This window comes from Nilaparvata lugens, chromosome 2 (genome assembly GCF_014356525.2).
Source record: "Nilaparvata lugens isolate BPH chromosome 2, ASM1435652v1, whole genome shotgun sequence".
In the NCBI taxonomy this organism is placed as follows: Eukaryota; Metazoa; Arthropoda; class Insecta; order Hemiptera; family Delphacidae; genus Nilaparvata; species Nilaparvata lugens.
The window spans coordinates 88,199,263-88,223,105 of record NC_052505.1 but is presented as its reverse complement, the minus strand read 5'-3'; the positions used below and the strand labels follow the sequence as shown (position 1 = coordinate 88,223,105).

The following is a 23,843-nucleotide window of genomic DNA, read 5'->3' as shown; positions in this document are numbered from 1 at the left end:
TCCTTATTTTCACCTTTATTTTAAGTTTTCATCCCAAACCCATAAAGGGCGTTGGCGCCAGAAAGGGTATCCGGCTAGTGATGTGAAATAGCCGGGTATTTAAAAATCGGGGTAGATACTCGGGGTAAATTGGGTATTTTTGGAATCATTGGTGTTTACACCCCTGAATACATTACCGTATATTGTGATTGTATGTATGGCATAGTCTTAGTTATAATGCAATTCAATGACTTGATTATTATTTTTCAAATATTACTAAAAATTTGAAAATAGATAGGATTTTTTATTCTAAGAAGATTTATGCGTGTATTTCTACTTGAAACTATACTCAATAATAATTATTGTAAGAAAATCATAACATTAAAAACCACTACAACCTTGAAAATCAAGGAAATTTTTTTTTGAAAAGGCAAATGAAAGTAATTCTTTGAAAAGTTAGTAAATAATGTGGATTTTTTGTGTCTTGGAATCATGACAGCACCACATTAAAAAAATGGTGAACATGAAAATGCATCTACTGTTATTTTAAATACCAGTTATTTTAAAATAAAATAACTGTAATCATCTGTTAGTCTACATTTTATTCACATTAATTATTTATATTTTATAGTGAATTTATATTTCAAATATAATATATAATTTTATATTTCAAATCAAATTTTTCACTATATTTAAAGAAAATAATGAACATGAACATGCTTCCACTGTTATTTAATTGTGTTATGATTTTCCTTTAGAAAATTGTGTGTCGTAATTGCATGTGAGAAGTGATACTTGACTGGTAAAAATTTTCCACACCCTGAACTCTAAATAATAATTGAACAAACTTTTCGTCATTTTCAATAAGATGTAACACCACAATAACAAAGAAAATCATAAATACCCAGTACTTGGGTATTTATGTCAATCATGCTCCTGAGTAAAATGCTATTTGGGACTGCATGAAAGACTGTTGAATACATTTTATCATCATATCACTATCCTTGTAGGATATCTACGGCAAAAAGACAACTCAATCTTCTCCAAACTCATTGAAAATTATAAATACCCACTTTATATTCACCTACCCGCTGGGTATTTACCCGGCCCACATCACTATATCCGGCTATACTAGTAGTTCTGTGAACAGTAGACCTCACGCAGTATTCTCATCCACAAGTACCTGATTGAAACTATAGACCTTATGGAAATACAGCAATAGACTGGCTTCTCCACACATCTGTGTAATAAAATTGTACTTTGAATAAAATGCCCTTTAAAAAATAAAGGGTTCTATGATAATTTTTACTTTCCTTGCCCTATTACCATAGGTAAGGAAAGTATTGCTTTCCGAAAAAAATTAAGTGGTACCCCAACTTGTAAATTTCTATACGTTTCAAGGTCCCCTGAGTCCAAAAAAGTGGTTTTTGGGTATTGGTCTGTATGTGTGTGTGTGTGTGTGTGTGTGTATGAGTGTATGTGCGTCTGTGTACACGATATCTCATCTGCCAATTAACGGAATGACTTGAAATTTGGAACTTGAGGTCCTTACACTATAAGTATCCGACACGAACAATTACGATCCAATGCGATTCAAGATGGCGGCTAAAATAGCGAAAATTTTGTCAAAAACATGGTTTTTCGCGATTTTCTCGAAAACGGCTCCAACGATTTTGATCAAATTCATACCTAAAGAAGTCATTGATAAACTCTATCAACTGCCACAAGTCCTATATCTGTAAAAATTTCAGGAGCTCCGCCCCATCTATGCAAAGTTTGATTTTAGATTCCCAATTATTAGGCTTCAGATACAATTTAAACAAAAAATTTCGAGTGGAAAAGATTGAGTATGAGAATCTCTACAATTAATGTTCAATAACATTTTCACCTAAAATTGAAAATAAGCTCGAAATTCGAGAAAATGTGATTATTTCAATTGCTAACTGTTGATTCTATTTAATCATTCATTATGAAGAGATAGCAGACCTCGTGTGTTTCCAGCCTTATTGTTCTGTCATCAGCTGGCTCAGATCTTTGAATAGTAGTAGACTTGAGACGCGCGGAAACACTAGCGTCTGGTGATCAATTTTCATAACGGCAAGGAAAGTTGTGTGAGTGCGCCACACCAGATTTTTACTTTCCTTGCCCTCTTACCATAGGTAAGGAAAGTATTGCTTTCCGAAAAAATTAAGGTACCCCAATTTCCAAATTTTCATACGTTTCAAGGTCCCCTGAGTCCAAAAAAGTGGTTTTTGGGTATTGGTCTGTGTGTGTGTGTGTGTTTGTGTGTGAGTATGAGTGTATGTGCGTCTGTGTACACGATATCTCATCTCCCAATCAACGGTATGACTTGAAATTTAGAATTTAAGGTCCTTACACTATAAGGACCCGACACGAACAATTTCGATCAATTTTATCTTACCGTATTCTTCTCTCCCTCTATCACATCGTACCGTATTCTTCTCTCACTCCCACACCCGTTCAGAGAGACAGCACTGTCCAATTTGCATTTGTTTCCATTGGCCACGTTTCCAGGTAAAAGGAGCCATCCTGCTGAATGAAAGCCCAGCGCTGAACGTTCTCAGAAAATGATCAATTCTGAGAATAGGAACCAACCCCAAACGATTCGGTAATTAACCGGAACAATGGTTCGCTGTCAACATGTCTGTAGGATGGCTGATGGCAACACGCTATTCAATTCCACAAGGTTTCATGTGCATCGCTTGAACGAACAGTTCACGCTTTTATTTTTACTTTCCTTGCCCTATTACCATAGGTAAGGAAAGTATTGCTTTCCGAAAAAAATTAAGGTACCCCAATTTCTAAATTTCTATACGTTTCAAGGTCCTCAGAGTCCAAAAAAGTGGTTTTTGGGTATTGGTCTGTATGTGTGTGTGTGTATGAGTGTATGTGCATCTGTGTACACGATATCTCATCTCCCAATTGACGGAATGACTTGAAATTTGGAACGTAAGGTCCTTCTCCTATAAGGATCCGACACGAACAATTTCGATCAAATGCAATTCAATATGGCGGCAAAAATGGCGAAAATGTTGTCAGAAACAGGGGGTTTTCCTGATTTTCTCGAAAACGGCTCCAATGATTTTGATCAAATTTAACCTAAAATAGTCATTGATAAGCTCTATCAACTGCCACAAGTCTCATATTTGTAAAAATTCCAGGAGCGCCACCCCATCTATGCAGAGTTTGGTTTTAAATTTTCAATTATCAGGCTTCAGATACAATTCAAACAAAAAAATTCAAATGGAAAAGATTGAGCATGAAAATCTCTACAATCAATGTTCAGTAACATGTTCACCTAAAATTGAAAATAAGCTCTACATTCCAGAAAATGTGATAATTCAATTGCAAATTATTGTTGATTCTATTAAATCATTCACTATGACGAGATAGCAGACCTCGTGTGTCTGCAGCGGTATTGTCCTGTCACCAGCTGGCTCTCTTAATAGTAGACTTGAGATGCGCGGGAACACTAGCGTCAGGTGATCAATTTTCATAACGGCAAGGAAAGTTGTGTGAGTGCGCCTCACCAGATTTTTACTCTAATATTGGCGTATGAAGGAGGCTCTTTTTTCCTTTTATATTATCCTTGAAATGAAAAATTTCCAAAAAACCTTGTATATACGTGGCAGTTAAAAAGGAACATACCTGTCAAATTTCATGAAAATCTATTACCGCGTTTCGCCGAAAATGCGCAACATATAAACATTTAAACATTAAGAGAAATCAAATCGTCGACTTGAATCTTAGACCTCACTTCGCTCGATCAAAAAAAGAACTGCCACAACAGAGTCAGTCGCAAAATAAATATTTTGGATTGAATGAAAAAGACTAATAAATTGTCAAAAACCACAGAAAAAATCACAGAAATCTGTGGTTTTTTGACAATTTCTTAGTCTTTTTCATTCAATATGAATAATTATCACAATATTAACTTCTCAACTACACAAAAAGTGAAATATTTTGGAGTTTTAGTCCGGAGGAGACTGCTGAAGGAAGGAGATGAGTGGGATAAGGCTTAGCCAAAGAAGAAGAAGAAGAAGATAAAAGTATTCTAATAGGGCTTCTTTAATATTTAATGATAGAAAATCATTAGTACCCTAGTACTTGATACTTTTCATTTATGGTATGTACGAGGTTCATTTTTCAACCTCCGATTGGCCATATAAGTGAAAGACGAATAATTTTCCCACTGAAGGCTATTTACATTTATGATTAATATAAACAAAATGAAACATAAAATAAAAACAATATAAAACCTTTTAGTATCCTTCGATTAAAAACTTTAAAATATTTCAACGACTAGTTTCAACCATAGGTCATTTTATTGATTTTATTTCATTTCGAAACTAGTCGTTGAAATATTTTAAAGTTTTTAATGAAAGGGTACTAAAAGGTTTTATATTGTTTTTATTTGAATCAAGTAGCCCATATAAACAAAGTAATTTTATAATATAAAACATGTAGTACCCTTTTATTTAAAACATTTCAACGACTAGTTTTTTATATTGTTTTTATCAATTTTAATAAAGTAGCCCGTACAAGTGAAGTAATTTGACATTAATGATTATTCTTCAACGTAATTGCCGTGAAGGTTGAGACATTTGTCATATTAGTGGACCAGCCTACCAAAACCCTCTTCATAAAACGCTGCCGCCAAATGATTTCAATGATTTCATGGGCTATGCCGTTGTTTTGGATTTCCTCGTTAGTTAAAAAGCTGTGTCCTCAAAGTCATGTCTAGATTTTGGAGAAAAAGGTATAAGTTACTAGTGGTGAAGTCAGGTTTGTATGGTGGATTATCGAAATCATACAAATTGATTTGATGGAGAAGCCGTTTGGTTGCACCAGCACTGTAAATCCTAGTTGTCATGTATCATAACGATTCCGGAAGTCATTTCAACTTTCCGAGGGCATTCACACTCATCACAACCTCATCACTCATAACGTTTCCTGCTTAAACTTGAATAATCCTTTTTTAGATTCATGCCAAACTATTGCCTTTTGTTTGCAAAAATCTTTAAAGATTCATAACTAGCACTTGATGGGAGACTCGAATGACGCGGCCATGTTTCTCGACAATTGACGATCTGGCCGTACCAGGGCATTTGGTGAGGATGACAAGCTGTTTAGCTCTATGAAAGTCGTGATTGGAGGTTGAAAAAATGACCCTTGAATAATCACATTTTCTCCAATTTCGAGCTTATTTTCAATTTTAGGTGAAAATGTTAATTAATTGTAGAGATTTTCATGTTCAATCGTTTCCACTTGAAATGTATTGTTCAAATTGTATCTGAAGCTTGATAATTGGGAATCTAAAATCAAATTTTGCATAGATGGGGCGGAGCTCCTGTAATTTTAGATAGATTCTTCATGGTATTGTTGATCTAGTAAACCAAAAATTTTCTGAAAATATCAATTTTTGAAAAAGTTATTCAATTTACCAAAAATAACTCAATTTGGTTACTTTTAGTAAATCGAATAACTATCTTAAAAATTGATATTTTCAGAAAATATTTGTTTTAATAGATCAACAATACCATGAAGAATCTATCCACTAAATCTAATGGATTTATCTCTTACCGAATTGGAAATGTTCTGTCCCAAAAATTTAATCTTTAGGCGCTCATATCTCTAAAAGTAATGATCAGAAAAAAAAATCCTGAGAAAACTTTTTCATTTTGATAGCTTGATGATATAGAAATCGAAAAACTGTGTAAAATATCACGAGTAGAAAGTTTATTTTTAGCCTTTGCACAGCCTTAATTCCAAATTTCAAGTCATTCCGTTAATTGGGAGATGAGATATCGTGTGCACAGACACACATACACTCATACACACACACCTACAGACCAATACCCAAAAACTACTTTTTTAGACTCAGGGGACCTTGAAACGTATAGAAATTTAGAAATTGGGGTACCTTAATCTTTTTCGGAAAGCAAACCTGGAAACCGCATAAAAACTGTGATTCTGAGCGTATATTTGATATGATTGCGAATCTCCTCTAGAACATAATTTCCAGATCCTAGCTGAATCTGTGTATCAAATCAGAACATTCTCTGTCAATTAGTTTTCTAGAACTCGGAAAAATTCAGATGTTGGAAATGCGTATGTTATAATATTTTTCAGATCCGTTTCAAGTACGCAACTAGAGGTACAACTGAAAATGCAGGCCAATTTGAAAGTTTTTGGCTTAGAATATTAATTTCTAGTTCTGCCGATAAGATAATGAGTAAATGAATGAGTGATATTTTTTATTAATTTCTAGTTCTGCCGATAAGAGAATGAGTGAATGAATGACTTTTTTATTCCATTTAAATTACAAAGGAAATACTTCTCATGATTTCAGATGTCACTACAATAGAAAACATAATATTCTATTATTATCTATTCTATTCCATTCTATCATATCCTATCCTATTCTATTCTTTTCGAAAGTACGAAGAGGACGCGCATTCTACCTGGCTGAAGGTTGGTAATAAATCATTTTCGTGAGAGTACGAAGAGAGCGCGCGTCATTTAAGTGCGCGCTCTCTTCGTACCTCACCGATTTACCCTTCTGACAGCTTGACAGATCTTCGTTCACCCTGATAATATATATAAATATACATGCTACTACTTATTTTCTAGTTTTCTTCAATAAACCCCTTCAACAAAAATCGACGTGTTGAGGACCGAATGGTGAATATTGAAAAATATTGTCTATTAATAAGTGATTTGATTTAAGCCGAATTTATTGATATGAACTCCAGTGAACTTCGATTTATGTTCACTGTTAATTATATTTTTCTGTTTGATTTTAAGTGTTAATTTTATTTTTTGACTGGAGTATGATTCTGCTAAATTACTTCTAAGCTGCTTGAAAGCTACAATAATTTTAACAACATAGAAGTAATTTAGACTTCTATGTTGTTGAAATTATTGCAACTTTCAAGCGTTTCCACAATATTGTTTTCAAGTCATTGGTGTGCAATACTGCAATGCACAATGTGCATATGCATTCGAAAAAACTGAATGTAATTTGACCACTATGATTTTAGTACAAGTGTAGTTTATTGGGAACTTACAGACAGTATTCACTCTGATGGACAGTATAAGAGAAGGCTGTGAATTAAAACAGCGCGAGGTCTACTGTTGACAGAACTACTAGTAAATTAATGTTTTGTATTATTCAGTTGAAATCATGTGTCGGCGCATAAAAGTCTGTCTGTCTGGCAGTCTGTGTGATATAAAATCAAAACATTTTTTTTTCTTACACCAACTCAGCTTTACTTAGAAGGCAACTTTACTACATTAGCAGTAAATTCATAAATATACTAGAAAGTGAATTTCCACTTAATAATTTCCGAAATAATAAACACAGAAAAAGAGCCATAGAGGCATGGCTAAACTTGAATTATTTCCAATCGTTGACTTTCATACAATAATCAACTTCATATTATAAATTTTATTTTCGAACACTTCATACGCTAGATTCAAGTTTATATACATCCCTGATTAAGCTGATTTACGACTCACACTGGCGCACAAGGAATTTTCCTTTTGCCGGTGTTTTTGCCTCACCTACTGTACTTATGCATGTGATCATAAATTGAATCTTCATTTTAAAACTTTTGTTTGTAATGTAAAGGATATCATTTCGTTATTATATCTAATTAAATAAATGTATGTATCTTGGTTTAAGTGCAATAGCATATACTTATATTTATTTTTTTGTAAAGCTTTTTTGTATTTTGTTTTTGGCAATAAATTCTTGCTCTTTCAATGTTATTTCTATATTCTGAAGGAATGAGTCAATTTTGTAGTCTTCTAGGTTTGAAGAATTCGTGTTCAAAATTTGAAGCTGATTGATCAATTCTCTCTAATGTTCTTGTCGAACATAAAAACAGGCAGAAAACGCCTTCAATAATTCAAAAGTGAGAACTTCACTAACGCTCGTTCTTATGTGGAGACTTAAGTTTCAAGCTATATATATACTCAGCCTGAATTTTGAACCCTTGTCAACCACTTGTCAAACTCGAATCGTATAGGTACGAAGAGAGCGCGCGTCATTTCAGAGCGCGCTCTCTTCGCACCTCGCTGATTTACCCTTCTGACAGCTTGACAGAACTTTTGCATGCGCGCTGTCTTCGTTCTCCCATTCTTTTCTAGTATTTCCTTCAATGACTCATTGTCGCATCGATTCGATTCTTCCAGATTCATTGGGAGCTGCATCCAGCAAATGAGTTATCGTCGCTCATGCATTTCTAATTATTAATTTTCACAAATTTCATCTTTATGCATTTCTGTTTCAGGTGAACAATGCTTATAAAGGCAGTTTGAAAGTAGCGCGTTGTGAGCTGGACGCTCTGAGCAAATCCAGTGTTGAGGCAATGGCGCTCAATGAACCGGCCGTCACCTCCAGTATTGATAATAGACCAATTATTGATGTCAAGTATAAGTTGTTCCCAGGCTGCGAGGCAATTATCAACTTCATCACATTGAAGTCTGATAAGAAAACTGAGGATAGTGGGGATGATGAATGTCTTGCTCAGAAGGCTTGATATTGTTCGTTCTAATCCTATCATAGTATTTGTTATAATATAATAATATTACTTCCAAGCCGTTTTCAATTTTATCACAATATCCTCACCAAATTCTATAATATCATTTAGACATCTAGATTTTTTCGCTGAAGATGATGCTCACAACGATTAGACTTGTGCGTTCGGGTAAAGGTGGGTTTTGATTTGTGCGTAAATCCCGTCTTCGATCACGACAGTGTGAGAAACGATCACGACAGATTGAGTAGATTTAAATTTTTCTAAATAACCAAAAATATTCTGATCAATTATGTTTTAAAGGTGGAGGTTCGGTTTATATTTTTGAATGGCAATATATTGATATTAGTATAAATGTTTTGATTTTTATAATAGACACAAATGCTATTTTGTTAGACGAAAAGTAATTTTGATCATCTGTTTTAGCACATTTGAATTTTAGGCAATATGAATGTCATCAGACAATAATGCCTGTCGTCGTCGAAATCGGAAGTTTACGCACAAACGAAAACTCCACCCAATATGAGACGGATGATGAGAGATCAGTAAACCTAGAGCTTTAGGTGGGTTCCGAACCACCGGGTAGCGAATTCAAACTCATACATGATATCTATGGTAGATTGAGGATAATATTTTATAGAATGATTCCTAACAATAGCGTATTACTGGTTATACCTTATAATGTGGATGCCAATACATATATTTATGCAGACGACACTACTCTGATAAATACTGGTCGTGATATTCTGACAGTTGGTGAAGGGGCCATAATGCAATGACACAGTTTCTGATTGGTTTGCAGCTAATGGTTTTCTATTGAACCAAGCCAAGACACAGACAGTTGTCTTCAGTTTAAGACCATATGTGAGCGACCCCTCGATTTCTAATAAGGCCAGATTTCTTGGACTGACGGTGGATAACGATCTTTCTTGGGCTCCTCATATTGATACGGTTTTAGATAGGTTGTCTCGAGTGAACTTCCTCTTACTGCGTTTGATGTCATGTTTGCCTTTTGCATATGTAAAATCTTCATATTTTGCTCTGTTCCAGTCGGTTCTGTGGTATGGTCTGGTGTTCTGGGGTAATGCTACCAGGATTGGAGAGGTATTAATAATGCAGAAGAGAGCTATCAGAATAATGAGTAGAGCCGATAGTATAGCCCACTGTAAGCCACTTTTTGTTGAGCTTGGCATTCTTACGGTAGTGAATCTGTATATATTCAGTAGCCTTGTTCACACTCATAAGTGTAGAGAAACGCTCCAATGTAGATCGAACGTTCATGGGATTAATACTCGACATAGTCATGCCATCAACATTCCTTTTGCCGTCTGGAAAGGCTAAGGTCCAGCCATGTGATAATGGGTAGACGTTTATTTAATAAATTACCCCTCAAGTTTAGAGACATGAGAACCATAGAGTTCAAAAAAACTCTACATACGTGGCTCTGCGCTAACCCCTTCTATCATCTTGACGAGTTTTTTGAGCTGCCTGAATCCAGCTTAGACCTGTAATGTTATAAAAACCATTGAAACCATAAAGGCATAATAATTTGACTAGTACTCTATTATGTATGTGTTCTAATATTTTGACGTGATCTCATGCATCTATAGATGTTTCATGGATCGAGAAATATATCTATCTATCTATACAAGTTTGTGTTTCTTCAATGGTTCCAAATTTCCTTAAATATATAAGTATATGAATGAATTAATGAATTTCATTTGCCAAAAACAAAATACAAAAAAAGCTTTACAAAAAATAAATATAAGTATATGCTACTGCACTTAAACCAAGATACATACATTTATTCGATTAGATATAATAACGAAATAATATTTATTAATAATAACTCAATATCATTCGTTACAAGTGGTAATTGAGTGGAATATTTCTAATCAGTCTATTAATTCAAGTCATCTAAATTCAAAATTTATAGTTTTCATGTTTATTTTGGACCAAAATTTCATGAAAATTTTACACGTGAAATTCTAACCTTATCTTGGGCTTTGTCACCTATAAATTTGGAAGAAAAATAGCACAAGGACTACCTTATTATTTTATCTACCTACCAATGTTATTACATTAGTGTCATTTGCATTGTAAATAAAAAAAACCCTTGGACATCTAATATTTAAACTTGAACTTCAAAATTTCGAAGATCCCAAATGAAAAATATCGATGTTTTACTTGTAAGGGTGGAAAGATGGTGGAGCGGCGAAGGTAGCTTCAAGCTTGAGAGTGCTGCATTATTTCAATGCATGTAATTCAATGGTGTAGCAGTATGTGCGCCACCATTTAAATATATGAATTTCATTTAACACTCTCAATCTTGAAGTTACCTTTGCCACTTCACCATTTCCTCCATTGAAGTCATGTCTAAGTTTAACAAATATTTTTTTCTTAATCTAAATTTTATAATAACTTCTCAACTTGCTAAATAATTCGTTGGTAACGGTAATCTATTTTATAGCTTCCTCCTAAACAAATTGGCATTAATCTTGCCATCTTATTTTTCTGAGGATAATGCCCCAAGTGTCTGAAACTGGGCATGGGAGAATATAATAATGAATTATATTACTGGGTGGTGTACTCGGTTTGGGGAACCACACAAGACTGCATCGATACCAGCTCAAGTTATCGCTCAAAAATATTTAACTTTTTACACGTTCCTTTGAAAATAATATTCTGAATAATTCGTTGCAATTCAGACCGCCATCTATTCGTCCCATTGGTTATCTCTCCATTGTATGTGCACATGAGACTAAAGTTTGAACGTGACGACCTGTACACAATGCTGAAACAAGCTGGATAATTATAAAATGTATAATAAATATTAATAGAATACTGAAATTTTAATAATTTGATCCATAGAATGATATATATTTTTACAGAAGAAAATCAATTGTTCAAATGCTGATGTATAAATTATTATTAAACGGAAATCTATAGTCAACTCCATAGAAATCCATAGATATTCACACTTCTTTTAAGGGCTACTGATCATTAAACCACATTTAAAAATTTTACTTTAAATAAAATGCCCTTTAAAAAATAAAGGGTTCAATTTTTGACTGTGTTTTAAATCCATAGACATATTTTTAACAGCTAGATAATTATAATATCTCATTTGTTATTAATGTATCTTCATCTTCCTTCTCTTTTAATCTCCATTTTATTTCTTTCATTATTATTTTTTTACTATGGTATCTTTTTTATTGTCATCTTATTTGTTTTATTATAACTTTGCAAAATTCAATTTGTAAATTGATCAGTCCCGTTAATTGTTGAGAGTGTAGTCAAATATAAATTTCATACTAAACTGTACTGCCCAAGTATAGTGGAAATTATGTATGCGGGCACCATACAGCAAAAAAATATTCTGTCGAATACACATTCATGCTAGTCTAGACGGCGCCATAGGTAAAATCCTATAATAGGGACTTGGACAACGTTCAAAGACAAACAATTCGAAGTTATTGGAAGAGAGTGAAGGTCGGTCTTTTGAAAAACATTTTTGTGCGAAAAAATGACAACAATAGGTGTTTTAGACGTTTTGAAACATCCTTGAACAGGTCATTGAATACAAACTTAAACCAACTTCTTCGCGTAGAAGAAGGCATAGTAATACAAGAATAGACACTATTGTATCACTATGGGAGTAGGTTGATGTGTCTTTTGAAAACATGTTCAAACAGGACAAAATAGCACCTACACTGTAGAATAGTAGAATGTTCTACGCGTATGCTATATAATACATTGTATGTATCTATACATCACTGTCCTGTCCCGAGTACAACAATAGTCATTTTTGGAAGGTCAGTCAAAAAGGTCGACAGTCTTTGAAAGGTAGTAAATGACAATGAGAATATTCTAAAAGATGGCATTATAAATAATGTTTTGTCTTTCTTTTCATCACTTTAGTTTTGTAGTTTTGATAAAAACACCATGACTGATCTGTAGAAAGGACTTCGTCTCTGTTTTTGAATAGTTCACCTGCCCTTTTTCTGATCACATTGAGAATAAAGCAAAGGAAATAGGTGGGCTCTACATTGTATAGGTAATAATTTTCTGTCATGATCGTTAGCTTCATTTCTTCTACAGCCTCGCAAATGGAAGCAATGTTAACTTTTCGTACCCTTTATAAAATTGAAGAAAAGATAGCGAAGAATATTTTCTTATAGTATCTTTTCTCTATGATATAAATTGAAATTCCAAATTCACACCCCATTTTTCTCATCATTATTTTGGTCACTATTATGAACCGTAAAACGTTGATGAATATATTGGAATGTTGGATATCTCATGTTTCACTTATCTCATATGAATTCACTTCGGAATAAAATTACACAATTCCTAATTCAATGCAATAATCGATTTTGGAATTTTATCTGGGTTCAGGAACACAGATTATACAAATAATAATCAAGTTTCTCATTTATTTTAATGGGGCTACTTGAAAATACGATTTTGAAACTTAATAATTGGATAGATACCCGAAACTTATCGTGTCTCACTTGAAATAAAAAGGTTACTTAAGTCTATATGTATTTGTAATAAAAACAAAATTTTTTTCATAGGAATGATTTTCCTTTTGGTCCTTGAAAACTAAATTCGCCTACTGTGTAACTTGTATTATTTATGAAGGAAATATTTCATTTTTAACGTTACCATCCCACACATGATTTTAACATGTGTTTAAAATGTTATTAAATTAAAGCAGGACTTCCTATATATAGGAACTATATAGGAGTTATTAAAAAAAAATATTATTATTAAAAACACACAAAACAAGACAAAACAAAATTACAAAGAATTACGAAACAAATAAAACACAAAAAAATGTTACAAATATAAAAACCATGGGCTATGTGGTTGGGTGTGTAGATGCATAACTCAATATGAACATGGTTCCCTGTTGAATTTATGTTCAAAAAACCAAATCATTCCATATTGAATGGCCAAATCAAAATAGCTCATCAATGGCAGTGGAGAAAGATAGCAGAACAACGTTGCCAAACCTCTCTTTCTGTTCAATGCCTTCTATAGACAGCAGCTGATAAAGGTTTCTTGATGTTGATATTAACTGTTATTCTCGTTTAAAATAATCAATTATATTTTATTAAGCAAGGAATTATATTTTTCAATTATTTCATTATGAATTTTCATAATTAAGATCAAATATTTTGTTAATTAATTATTAATTCTACATTGTTAAAAAACGATCTGGCAACAGAGCAAAGCGAGAAAGAGATAGCGCTATCTGCATTGTTGAATGATAGACAAGGATAGCAATAACATTGCTAATCAAACACTGCCATTATAACGTGGACCTCACTATAGTAGTGACTATACTAGTGACAGTTTAAAGAACTATAATTTTTATTCAAAATTAAGATTTTTTGAATAATTGTTTCTAATTCTTTGAAAATAACTTATTTATGACAAATAAAAATAATAATATTGTGTGACCTGGCTGGCTCAGGTCTGGTGTCAGAGTTTTCAGGTCGCAACTGATCATTTCAGGGCCTCTGACATAACCTAACGACTGCTTTTTAGGCAGCCGGGACCGACGGCTTAACGTGTCCAACACGGCAGTGGCCCGAGAAAAATATCTTTGCCCGGGCTGGGATTACAAAGCCAGCATATAATCCACTCGACTACGGCCAGTCCGTGACCATTATTATGACAAATAATTTCAATTGAAGATTAGTTTGTTTTTTGAACTGTGAATTGTTATTTTAATAAGTGATAGTAGCTTAACCTAGATTTTGATTTGGACTGTAATATAAATTTGAAAAGGGACAATTTTGAGCTTAAGCCTGTTGCGCCTTCTTCTCATTATATCAATATAATAATTGTACATGACTAAATAAAATAAAACTACTACATCATCTATTGTAGGCTACTCAGAGCTTTTTCATATACCCGCCTAGGTGATGGACATTTGTACTCAATACCAGAGAAAACTTCTATAATGCTGTATTCTATGTCAATACTGTATTGGATACGAATTCAGTTTGGAGAAAATCCATGTTATAGTGAGGTCCACGTTATAATGACAGTATTTGATCAACTTTAGTTTTGCTATCCTTGTCTATCATTTGACAAAGCCGGTGATACTATCCTTTTCTAGGTCCACAACGATGCCAATTATGTTTTTGACAGTGTAGAAATATAATTAATTAATGCAGAGAATCGGCATCGCTATTCTTCTATCTTTATCCACTGCCATTATAACGTGGACCTCACTATAGACATGATTTTAAAGCGGATGACATGTAGAACTTACTCGTATTCTACGTATATTTCAATACTGTAGTCTTATTCTATAATAATGTTGTTCGAGCTAGCAGAACAACACTACGGTTCTAGTACAAAATATGCATAATTATGGTGATTTTCACATGAAAATTCTTTCAATAATAATAATTGAGATAAAATGTAAGGAAATATAACTTTGTGTACATGAAGTATATTGCATTTATAACAACTAGGCTATAAAGCATGCAAGTATGCTACAATGATACTCATATTTCAACGAATGGGAATTCTAAAAAATTATAAGAATTTTTTTTCATCAATAATGAGTGTATTGCAGTAGCAAAAAAATATCGAAGCAATCAGTCGTATTTACATCGAAACCCGGATTATTTTTTGCTTCATTGTCATTATTATTTCACTGTTATTATTAGAATCAGCTTTTTATTTGCATGATCATCCTAACAAACTAGGAAAGTTTAGATCATTTTGCTACTTTTCCATGATCGAACATTTTTCTGTTTTTTCAATTGACCTCATTATGAATAATAGTTTAATTTCTTCACATATTTTATGATAGAGCTTTTTTAATTGATCACAAAATCTGTTGTATCACAATAATTATGCGGAAGCAAATACTCAAAATAATCATATTTGAATGGTAGTTACAATTTGAATCACATGTTATATTAATAACATTACATGGTGTAGCCATCAAATTCAACATTTGTAATAATTGTTGACCAAAACCGTATACTTTAATCTATTCTTGTAATGGCCATATTCGTTTAAAACTCAAAAGTTGTAATTTACTGTGTATAGCCATAGAGAAAAATAGCATAAGATAGCTATTTTTTATTAATAAAATAGAATTATAGTACCCTTTGAAATTGATAAAATAATAGATTGAGAATACCCTATAACTAATAATAATTAATATTTTATTAATTTCAGAGGGTGCCTACTATAATTCTGTTTTATAAATAAAAGAAAGTATCCCTGAATTCATACATTTTAAAAAGCCATTTTTACCAATCTTGAAGAAATACAAAATGGTGCTAAATGATTTTTAATAAATTCATAATTTATTATTTTACTAAAGTTACGTGGTCCTGTTCAATCTTATAATAAGCGGTGGTTTGAAATGCCCGCTTGTCTATCTTCTGCGACGAACAGCTAAAAATCCAAATGGGGCTCTTTTTGAATGAGGTTAGGATTATATTGGTGAGGAAGAAGTTTTAAAGAAATACTAGCTCAGGGGATTGGTTCTAAAAAAAAATCAATATGCTAGTATTATTCAGGAATCATTTTAGAACTTTGATTTGTCATTGAAATCACAGAGAAAGAAATATTCCTTTTACTTTGTGTTGTAGTTGACAAAACACCCAGTGGAGCGCTGAAGTTTGACGGCATTTGGAGTTATAGCCTCTCGTCTTCTGCGCATGTCACAATACACTATACAGTGAAGTTGTGTGTTGGTGTGTGTAGTTTCAAAGGAGTTCAACGGGGAGTCAATTCGTGGAAGAGAGTGGCGTCACTTTCAGCCAATGGGAGCGCTGGAAAATGACGTCGTTTCTAAAGATAGCCCAATGAGTCACATGATAAAGGCATGTAGTGGAGGAACTACCACGACATTCGGCATTCGTAAACTGTACACTGAGGAGTGAACTTCGCTCGTGCTATCGATTGGATTGTTCGTGTGATGTGCGTATTTTAAACAGTTTGAGTTTTACTTTGTGTTATCTTCTCCCATGGTTCGCAACTCGAGTGCTTCAAAGATGGAGCCAAATTTCTACGAGGAGGCGTCATTCAATCAAAACGTCAACCAGCTGAAACGGAATTTGACTTTGGATTTGAATTCGGCTCACAACGACGCGAAACGTGCTCGATTTTGCGGCGCTCCTGTCCTGTCGTCCCCGGACTTGCATAAGTTGAAGCTGGGCTCTCCTGATCTGGAGCGCCTTATCATCTCATCGGGCAACCTGCCTACACCAACTCCATCTCTCTTCCCGAGGAACCCAAACGCCACCAAAGAACAGGAAAGTTATGTTCTTGGCTTTGTGAATGCGCTAAATGAGATGCACCAAAGCGACTCCAGCCAAGGAGCAATCCAACAAGTTGAATTGCCGCGATGTTCCAGTAGCAGTAACTCATCTGCTGGATCCTATGGCTCCATGGATCCAACCGATTTCTCCACCGAACTGAACGGAGTTGTCATCAAAGATGAGCCGCAAACTGTCCCCAACCTTGGCTCGCCTCCCGTGTCACCAATCAACATGGAGTGCCAGGAACGCATCAAACTGGAAAGGAAACGTCAACGAAACAGGGTGGCCGCTTCCAAGTGCAGACGACGCAAACTGGAGAGAATTGCCAAATTGGAAGACAAGGTTCGACTGTTGAAAGGGGAAAACAACGAGCTCAGTGTTGTGGTGAACAAGTTGAAGGATCAAGTGTGCAATTTAAAACAACAAGTGTTGGATCATGTGCAAAGCGGCTGTGCAATAATGCCTGCTGATCAGTCTTTTTAACAGGTTAGTCTCTACTGATTATAGCAATATTATCAAATATTTATTATTCTTCCAGCCTGTGCCAGACTTGCCTTCTCAATCTTAACTAACAGGCACTTCTCTCTGTGCAAGGCTTAACTTTCAAGTGGCTTATGAAACGTCACTGTGTTCAAGACATTTTATATTTCCACTAATAGAGTGGAATAACTCCATCAGTATTTGCTATGTTGCAAAAAAGTGACCTAGGCTGTGTATTAGTGATGGGTCCATGTGATCCTTCCAGGATTTCAAAAGCAATCTCTCCTTGAAAATCACGGAGATTCATCAGGTATAGGTTTTGTTATAGGTTAAAGTATCTTTTCTAGTCATCAATCAATCTTGCAGTCATTGTAAGTTCGATTACACTTCAACCAAATTTGTGAAGATAATAATAGCCTAAGCTTTTGTTAACCTACCGTACATATAATTGAAGTTTATGAGTTGGCTTGTAGGTTCAGTCAAGTTTATCTTAGTAAATTAACACCATACAATTCATTAAATCTAGCAATAATTTGCGTTACCTGTGAGTACATCTTAGGTACCGTATTGTGTTACCAAAGTATAATAAAGTCCAGTTTAGAAGAAAGGCCTTGCAAATTAACAATTTTTATTGAGTTCTGCTCTGTCCATTGGAGGTTATGTTCACTCTCATATTCAACTTGCTATTGTTTCTCGTACTCTACAAGGAATTCTTTTAAATTTTTATGGTTACAGTAAGAGTAGGCTAACTTGCTTTTTTAATATTATAAAATTATATTTAAATGGTTAGGCATCATAGCTTGATGACCATATTTTGATTTCAAATGACTAAGTAATCTATTGAGATGAGATTTTTCCAAGGACATCGTCTCATGATTTGTGGTTTCATTTTATCTTCCTTCAACATTATTATGTTAGATGAATCATACTCTTGAATGTTTCAATACTCATATTAGTTAGTTTTAATGCAATACTTATATTTTTTTTAAATTATAGGCCTTGGATTCAATGTATTCGGGTGAATACATTAGCAACATAAGTATAAAAGTGCCAACTCAGACTTTCAAGCTTATCATCATAGCTAATATTATATTTGTTATGAGTCATAAGCGATTGATTAACTGTATACCAATTTAAAGCTAATTTAAAGAATAAATTTGGATCTGAGAAAAACAATTTAAATACAGGTGAAGTTACCTAGTAAAGGCTAATAAGATGTAGGTTCAGCATTGGATTAGAACCATTGCAAGTGCTATAAATTAAAACAATCTTACGCTCAATTTGTAATGTGATGTCTAATTAAGCGACAATTATTAATTAGGCTTATTTCTGTCCAATAATAAAAGAGGTTTTAAATTAAATACATTTTTCCAAAAACATTTATAGGTAATAAATTAGTTTCAGAAACAAAATATAGGCTATAGCCTATAAGATCTAAATTTCGTATTGCAATGCAGGCTTAATAGGTACGGTACTGAAGTTTAATTTTATGTTTAATATTTTTATACTGTAGCCTACTATTAACTAAAAACTATGTAGTCTAATTTTTTTTAGCAATTGTATATCAAACCCCCCCTCCTCCAATATTTTCATTTTATTCACACATTCAATCAATTTTTATCTTCAATATTTTGTTGTATTTCAACTTGCTTTTGAAAATACTGTAACACATTCCTTGTTCTCATTTTTAATAAATACTCCTTTCTGTTTTGTTTTTCTATTAGTGCCATTTACTTATGTAAAATGAAATTGCTTACATGCAATAATAATTGAGCTAATCAAATAACTTGAGCTTATTGCAATATTTCTGAAACTGTATTAAATTTGGCATAAACCAAAAGATTTAATTTTGTTTTGTTGTTATCATCTAAAAATTATATTTTAAAATTCAGATGCTATCTTTACTATTAATTTAGATAGAGCTATGAAAGTTTGCACCCATCCTTATTAATTTTTATATTGGAAGTTTTTATACATTTGTATGAATTTATCTACAATAATTATATTCTATGTAAACGAAGTAACGTTGTTAAGAGTGGTGTGCCTTTTGACTACAAATAAACTATTTAGAATCGTGTACATTTACAGGTTGTTTGAAAAACATTGAATAGAGTTTATATTTATGATGAAGATTTATATCGAGTATCTCCAGTTTATATTTTTGTATCTTAAATATCTGATATTTATTAAACTTCTCATATTTTTCCTTAGTGAGTTGAATCAGTTTTGTGATTGTAGACGTGGGAAAAATAATTGAATTTATTGTACCTATAAGTTTTATAAAGAATGAATATTTTATATTTCAATATATGAATTTCAAAGATTTATTAGTTGTTTCTGCTAGTGCTGTATATACCTAATCCTAGATCTATAAGGGCCACTGTACACAGAGGTGATCTGCGATCCTCTATAGGTTTCTATATCTGTGTCTAAGATAATGTGATCTAGATAAATATATAGAACCCCATGAGATCGCAGACCGCTATCAAACCTCTGTTTAATCATGAATCATTATACTGCATAATGTTATTCACTTAAAACTGTTTGAATTCTTCATAAATGAAGTTAATGCATCCCGTTCATTCAATGCACTCAGATTAAATAATTAATCTCACTATAATTATATTTTTTTAATAGAGTAATTGAGCAGTCAATTTACAAAGGTTGGATAATAACTGCGAGTTAATTATCACAATAATTTTACTTGATTCCATAAAAGCTACATTATAGTTATTCAAGTAGCTGAATCAGAATTTAAATCATATCTTACCATGAATCATTTTGTATCAAATTGATAGTTTATTAATTTGAATATCAGTTAATGATTAATCCATTTTTCACTCAATAATAATAACAATACCTTTTACGTTTATCTGTAACTTGATGAATCAATAATGACATTAATTCAGGTGTTATTTCAATTCCATTGAAATTACTGCGTGAAACAACAGTAATTATTTTGATTGAGGTATTGGCAAATACATTGAAACATATAGGCTCGGTTGCATAAAAGCCTGTTAAATTTTAATCATGATTAATTGCACTGGAACCAATCAGTGAAGAATTTTTGAATAGGAGACTTCCTCTGATTGGTTCTTGTGGCATTTAATATAATTAGAACGTAACAGGCTTTTGTGCAACCGAGCCATAACCTTGAAATTGTATTATGAGAAATATTCAGGTCTCATTTATCAGCTATACAATTAACAATTACAACATTTTGTTCCAATTTCTATTATTGGTCTTAATGATTAGTAAGACTATCATATTTGGTAGTGATAATGAGCAATGTTGCCACGCTATCAAAATTTTATCTTAGATAAATAATTGTATTCACTGAATTGTGATTTATATTATGTGTGTGTGCTGATAAATGAGATATTTGAATTTAACAGAAGTTTAAAATCTTATGTACAAAAACTGAACAAGTTTTATTATGAATAAACACTTTTGGGGCGAGACCATATTAAGCGGTTTTTAGAGTCGGCAGGGCAGGAAGCTCTCCGATTGGGTTAGCGCCTGTAAAAACGCCCAATATGGTCTAGCCCTTCAAGTAAATAATAAGTGAGCAGATTAGCCATATACAAAATTGGCTCAGTTATTTTAAAAGAAAGTTCTGTACCGATAGATGATAATTTTCTGCTCGCAATGTATTGCACAGTCTGTTGCAACCAAATCAAAGTCTTAATAATTTTGTCTTTGACAAAACTTTTATTTACATAAATTAAAAATAAATTTTCAGTAGCCGGTCATCGATGAAAAGAGTACTGTAAGTAAAATGTTAAATAGTCAATAATGGACTTCAAACATTGCATCCACTATGGCCCCAACCATACGGGCGTAAACATGCTGAATTTATTTCGCGCGTCTTAAGAAAATGCATGGTCTCTTATGGGGAGCATTTATTTCGCTCGTCTAGTTCACCCCATAAGAGACAATGTATCCGGCTAATGAGCTAAAAAAATTCAGCGTGTATGAGACGCTTGTATAGTTGGTGTGTCTATTCCAGCGCTCCTATTCTAGATCACCACTATTCCGGCTAATCTACAGGTCAGGAGCGGAACTGATCAACAATATTGGTTGGGAGAATTCTGGATAATTTAAAACACTTCAACACGTATGATGATGGTTTGACTCCATGTAATCCTCTAGCATATATTAGCCTATAATGACCAGCACAGGTTGGAACTATTTTATTCCAAATTAGGTGTGATTTAAATCTTGGGAGTAAATGTCATTCCACTGCTGATTGAGTAGGCTAGGCATCGATATTCTTTTCATGATGATGTGCATAAATTTAATGTTGGATGGCTCCAACTTGAATATTAAATACTTATTTGTAGAACTCATATTGATGTAGTGCTTCCATAATTGATAAACTTGGTGAATTCAATTTTTATCAAGCCTACTTTTATTGACTTACAGAACAATTTCACGATTCAACTAGCACACTTCAAATGCACAGCAAGAGATGTTTGTATTGATACATTGAAATTCTGTGAAATCAATAAAAATAGAATTGTCTATGAAACCGATTTTATTGATAAATTATTGCTGATTGTTTATACATACTTGGCACAAGAAAGAGGGCTAATCTCTTATCTCTGATAGAGGATTCAATCTTTTTTGTTGTAATAGGTTGTTGCAAGCAATATTATTAGTAGGGATTAAGAATTTTAAGAATTGAATTCTCTGTTGATTGTTGTGCTGATTCTATGTTGAATAGCCTAGTCTTTTGCTATGATAATGTATAGTCACAGTAAATAAAAGGTAGGACCAGTGACAAACTAATATTCTTATTCGTCTCTGTTATAAACTAAGTACCGTATTCTTTCCTCTCTGGTAGGACCAATAGAAATCGGCAGTTGCAATAACATTAATGCTCGTCAAATCTGCCAATTTTCCCATAAAATGTAATTCCATCCACAGTTCTATCTCTTCCTCATTTGTTTAAAGCTATTTCTAAAACGACAAGAATAGAAATAGGAAAAACGATAAATTCTGCTCAAAATGAATGGCAATAAGCCAAAATCTATGGGAATCTTCAAGTTTTTATTGCTTTTAGCAGTGATTCGGGTACTTTACTAGCGAGCTGATCACTTAACATTAATTTATTTTATGAAAATTATGAACTTTAAAAAGACTTGCATTTTTATTACATCTGCTAGGCTATTCGTTAACTGAAGTGGTTTTTATGTGATACGCGCGCATTCTAACTTATTGTTCTATTAAATTGAAATCTTGATTCATAGCCTAATTTTCTATCATTCGAATTACTTGAACTAGCCTTCATATTGCCATACGGTAGTAAAATACATTTTTCTAGAAGCTTTGAAAACTATCAAAGACTATATTATTAAAACACTCTTAGTATTATAATAGATAAAAGATAGCATAAGAAGGTATCCCATGGTATAGGTTGTTCATGTTGAAAATTTCAAGCCGTTTCTTTGCCGACTGAAGACGACAGACTGCCTGTATGTTGGGGTGAGAGTGTAAGAACGGCACAGTATGAGAGACTACAAGCGTCACATATTGCCTCACCAAAATCAACTACTAGGACTATGGCTTGAGTTAGTTAAATTTGCAACATAAACGCCCTATATACCATGGAATATATTCTTAGGCTATCTTTTCTCTATGGTATTTTTATGTTTGAACTTCTTAGCCAAGCATCAATAAAATTAATAATTATGACTTACAAATTTCTGATATGTATACATTCATTAGGCCTATAGATTATATATGAAATAACTTTGATACTGTAACTTGGATTTTTTGTAAAAGAGTAAATATTTATTGCCTATAAAAAGCCTTTAATTGAAACGGAAATATTTCAATCAACTTTATGGTACTGAAAAATAGAAAATCATAGAGTGACACTCATGCAGTACAAAGAAAGATTAAAACAAATTATAAGAGCGATCAATGTTCCAGAAACCTTCTGTATTCTTGTTAAAATGTAGTAAGCATTAAATTTCAATCATTTTCATAAATTCCCACGGTTTCCTGCTCAATCTGCTAAAACATTTAAGACCTTGAAAAAATTGTTATTTTCTGGAAATTTGCCAAGTCGTAGCTACTGTGTTCTGTGTTGCCAATTTAGGAGGAGAAATAAAACACTATTTCATTTCATCATTATTCTTTTATCACTTAACAGTAGTAGAGACGTTATCAAAACTTATTGAATAATTTTTGAAGTCTATATTCAACATTAATCTGAGCTGTAATTAAGTTGTTATGACATTCTTTATATTTCTTTCATTCATCAAATATATGAAAGAAAGTTATTTCTTGTCACAAAAATTCCAATCAATTTTATACCCATGAGAGGACCCATAGTAGCAGTATAATAATAATAATTATTATAATTATAATGCATCATTTTTATGGCCAGGTTGAGATGTACCTATACAGTTAGTAGTACGGTACCATATTTTCGAAAGTAGATACTGTACCTATTCCAAGGAAATGCAATTATGAAAAAAACTCAAATTCTCTGAATAAAAGTAGCCAA

The 23,843-nt window shown here is 33.0% G+C and overlaps 3 protein-coding genes across 3 annotated transcripts in view; all 3 read left to right on the top strand.

The window, feature by feature from the left end:
• LOC111060185 (probable leucine--tRNA ligase, mitochondrial) overlaps positions 1-8,604 on the top strand; it is a 42,831-nt gene extending 34,227 nt beyond the window's left edge. The window contains exon 15 of the mRNA XM_039419905.1: positions 8,298-8,604. Coding sequence (XP_039275839.1) covers positions 8,298-8,546 — 249 coding nt within the window. The 3' untranslated portion in view covers positions 8,547-8,604. The remainder of the gene's footprint in view (positions 1-8,297) is intronic.
• Positions 1-23,843, top strand: part of LOC111057547 (ion transport peptide-like) — a 514,789-nt gene that overhangs the window by 149,983 nt on the left and 340,963 nt on the right. The window lies entirely within an intron of this gene.
• On the top strand, positions 16,293-19,651 carry LOC111060186 (transcription factor AP-1-like). Its single transcript, XM_022347832.2, has one exon. It carries the CDS (start codon positions 16,553-16,555, stop codon positions 17,327-17,329), a length of 777 nt encoding a protein of 258 aa, XP_022203524.2. The 5' UTR covers positions 16,293-16,552; the 3' UTR covers positions 17,330-19,651.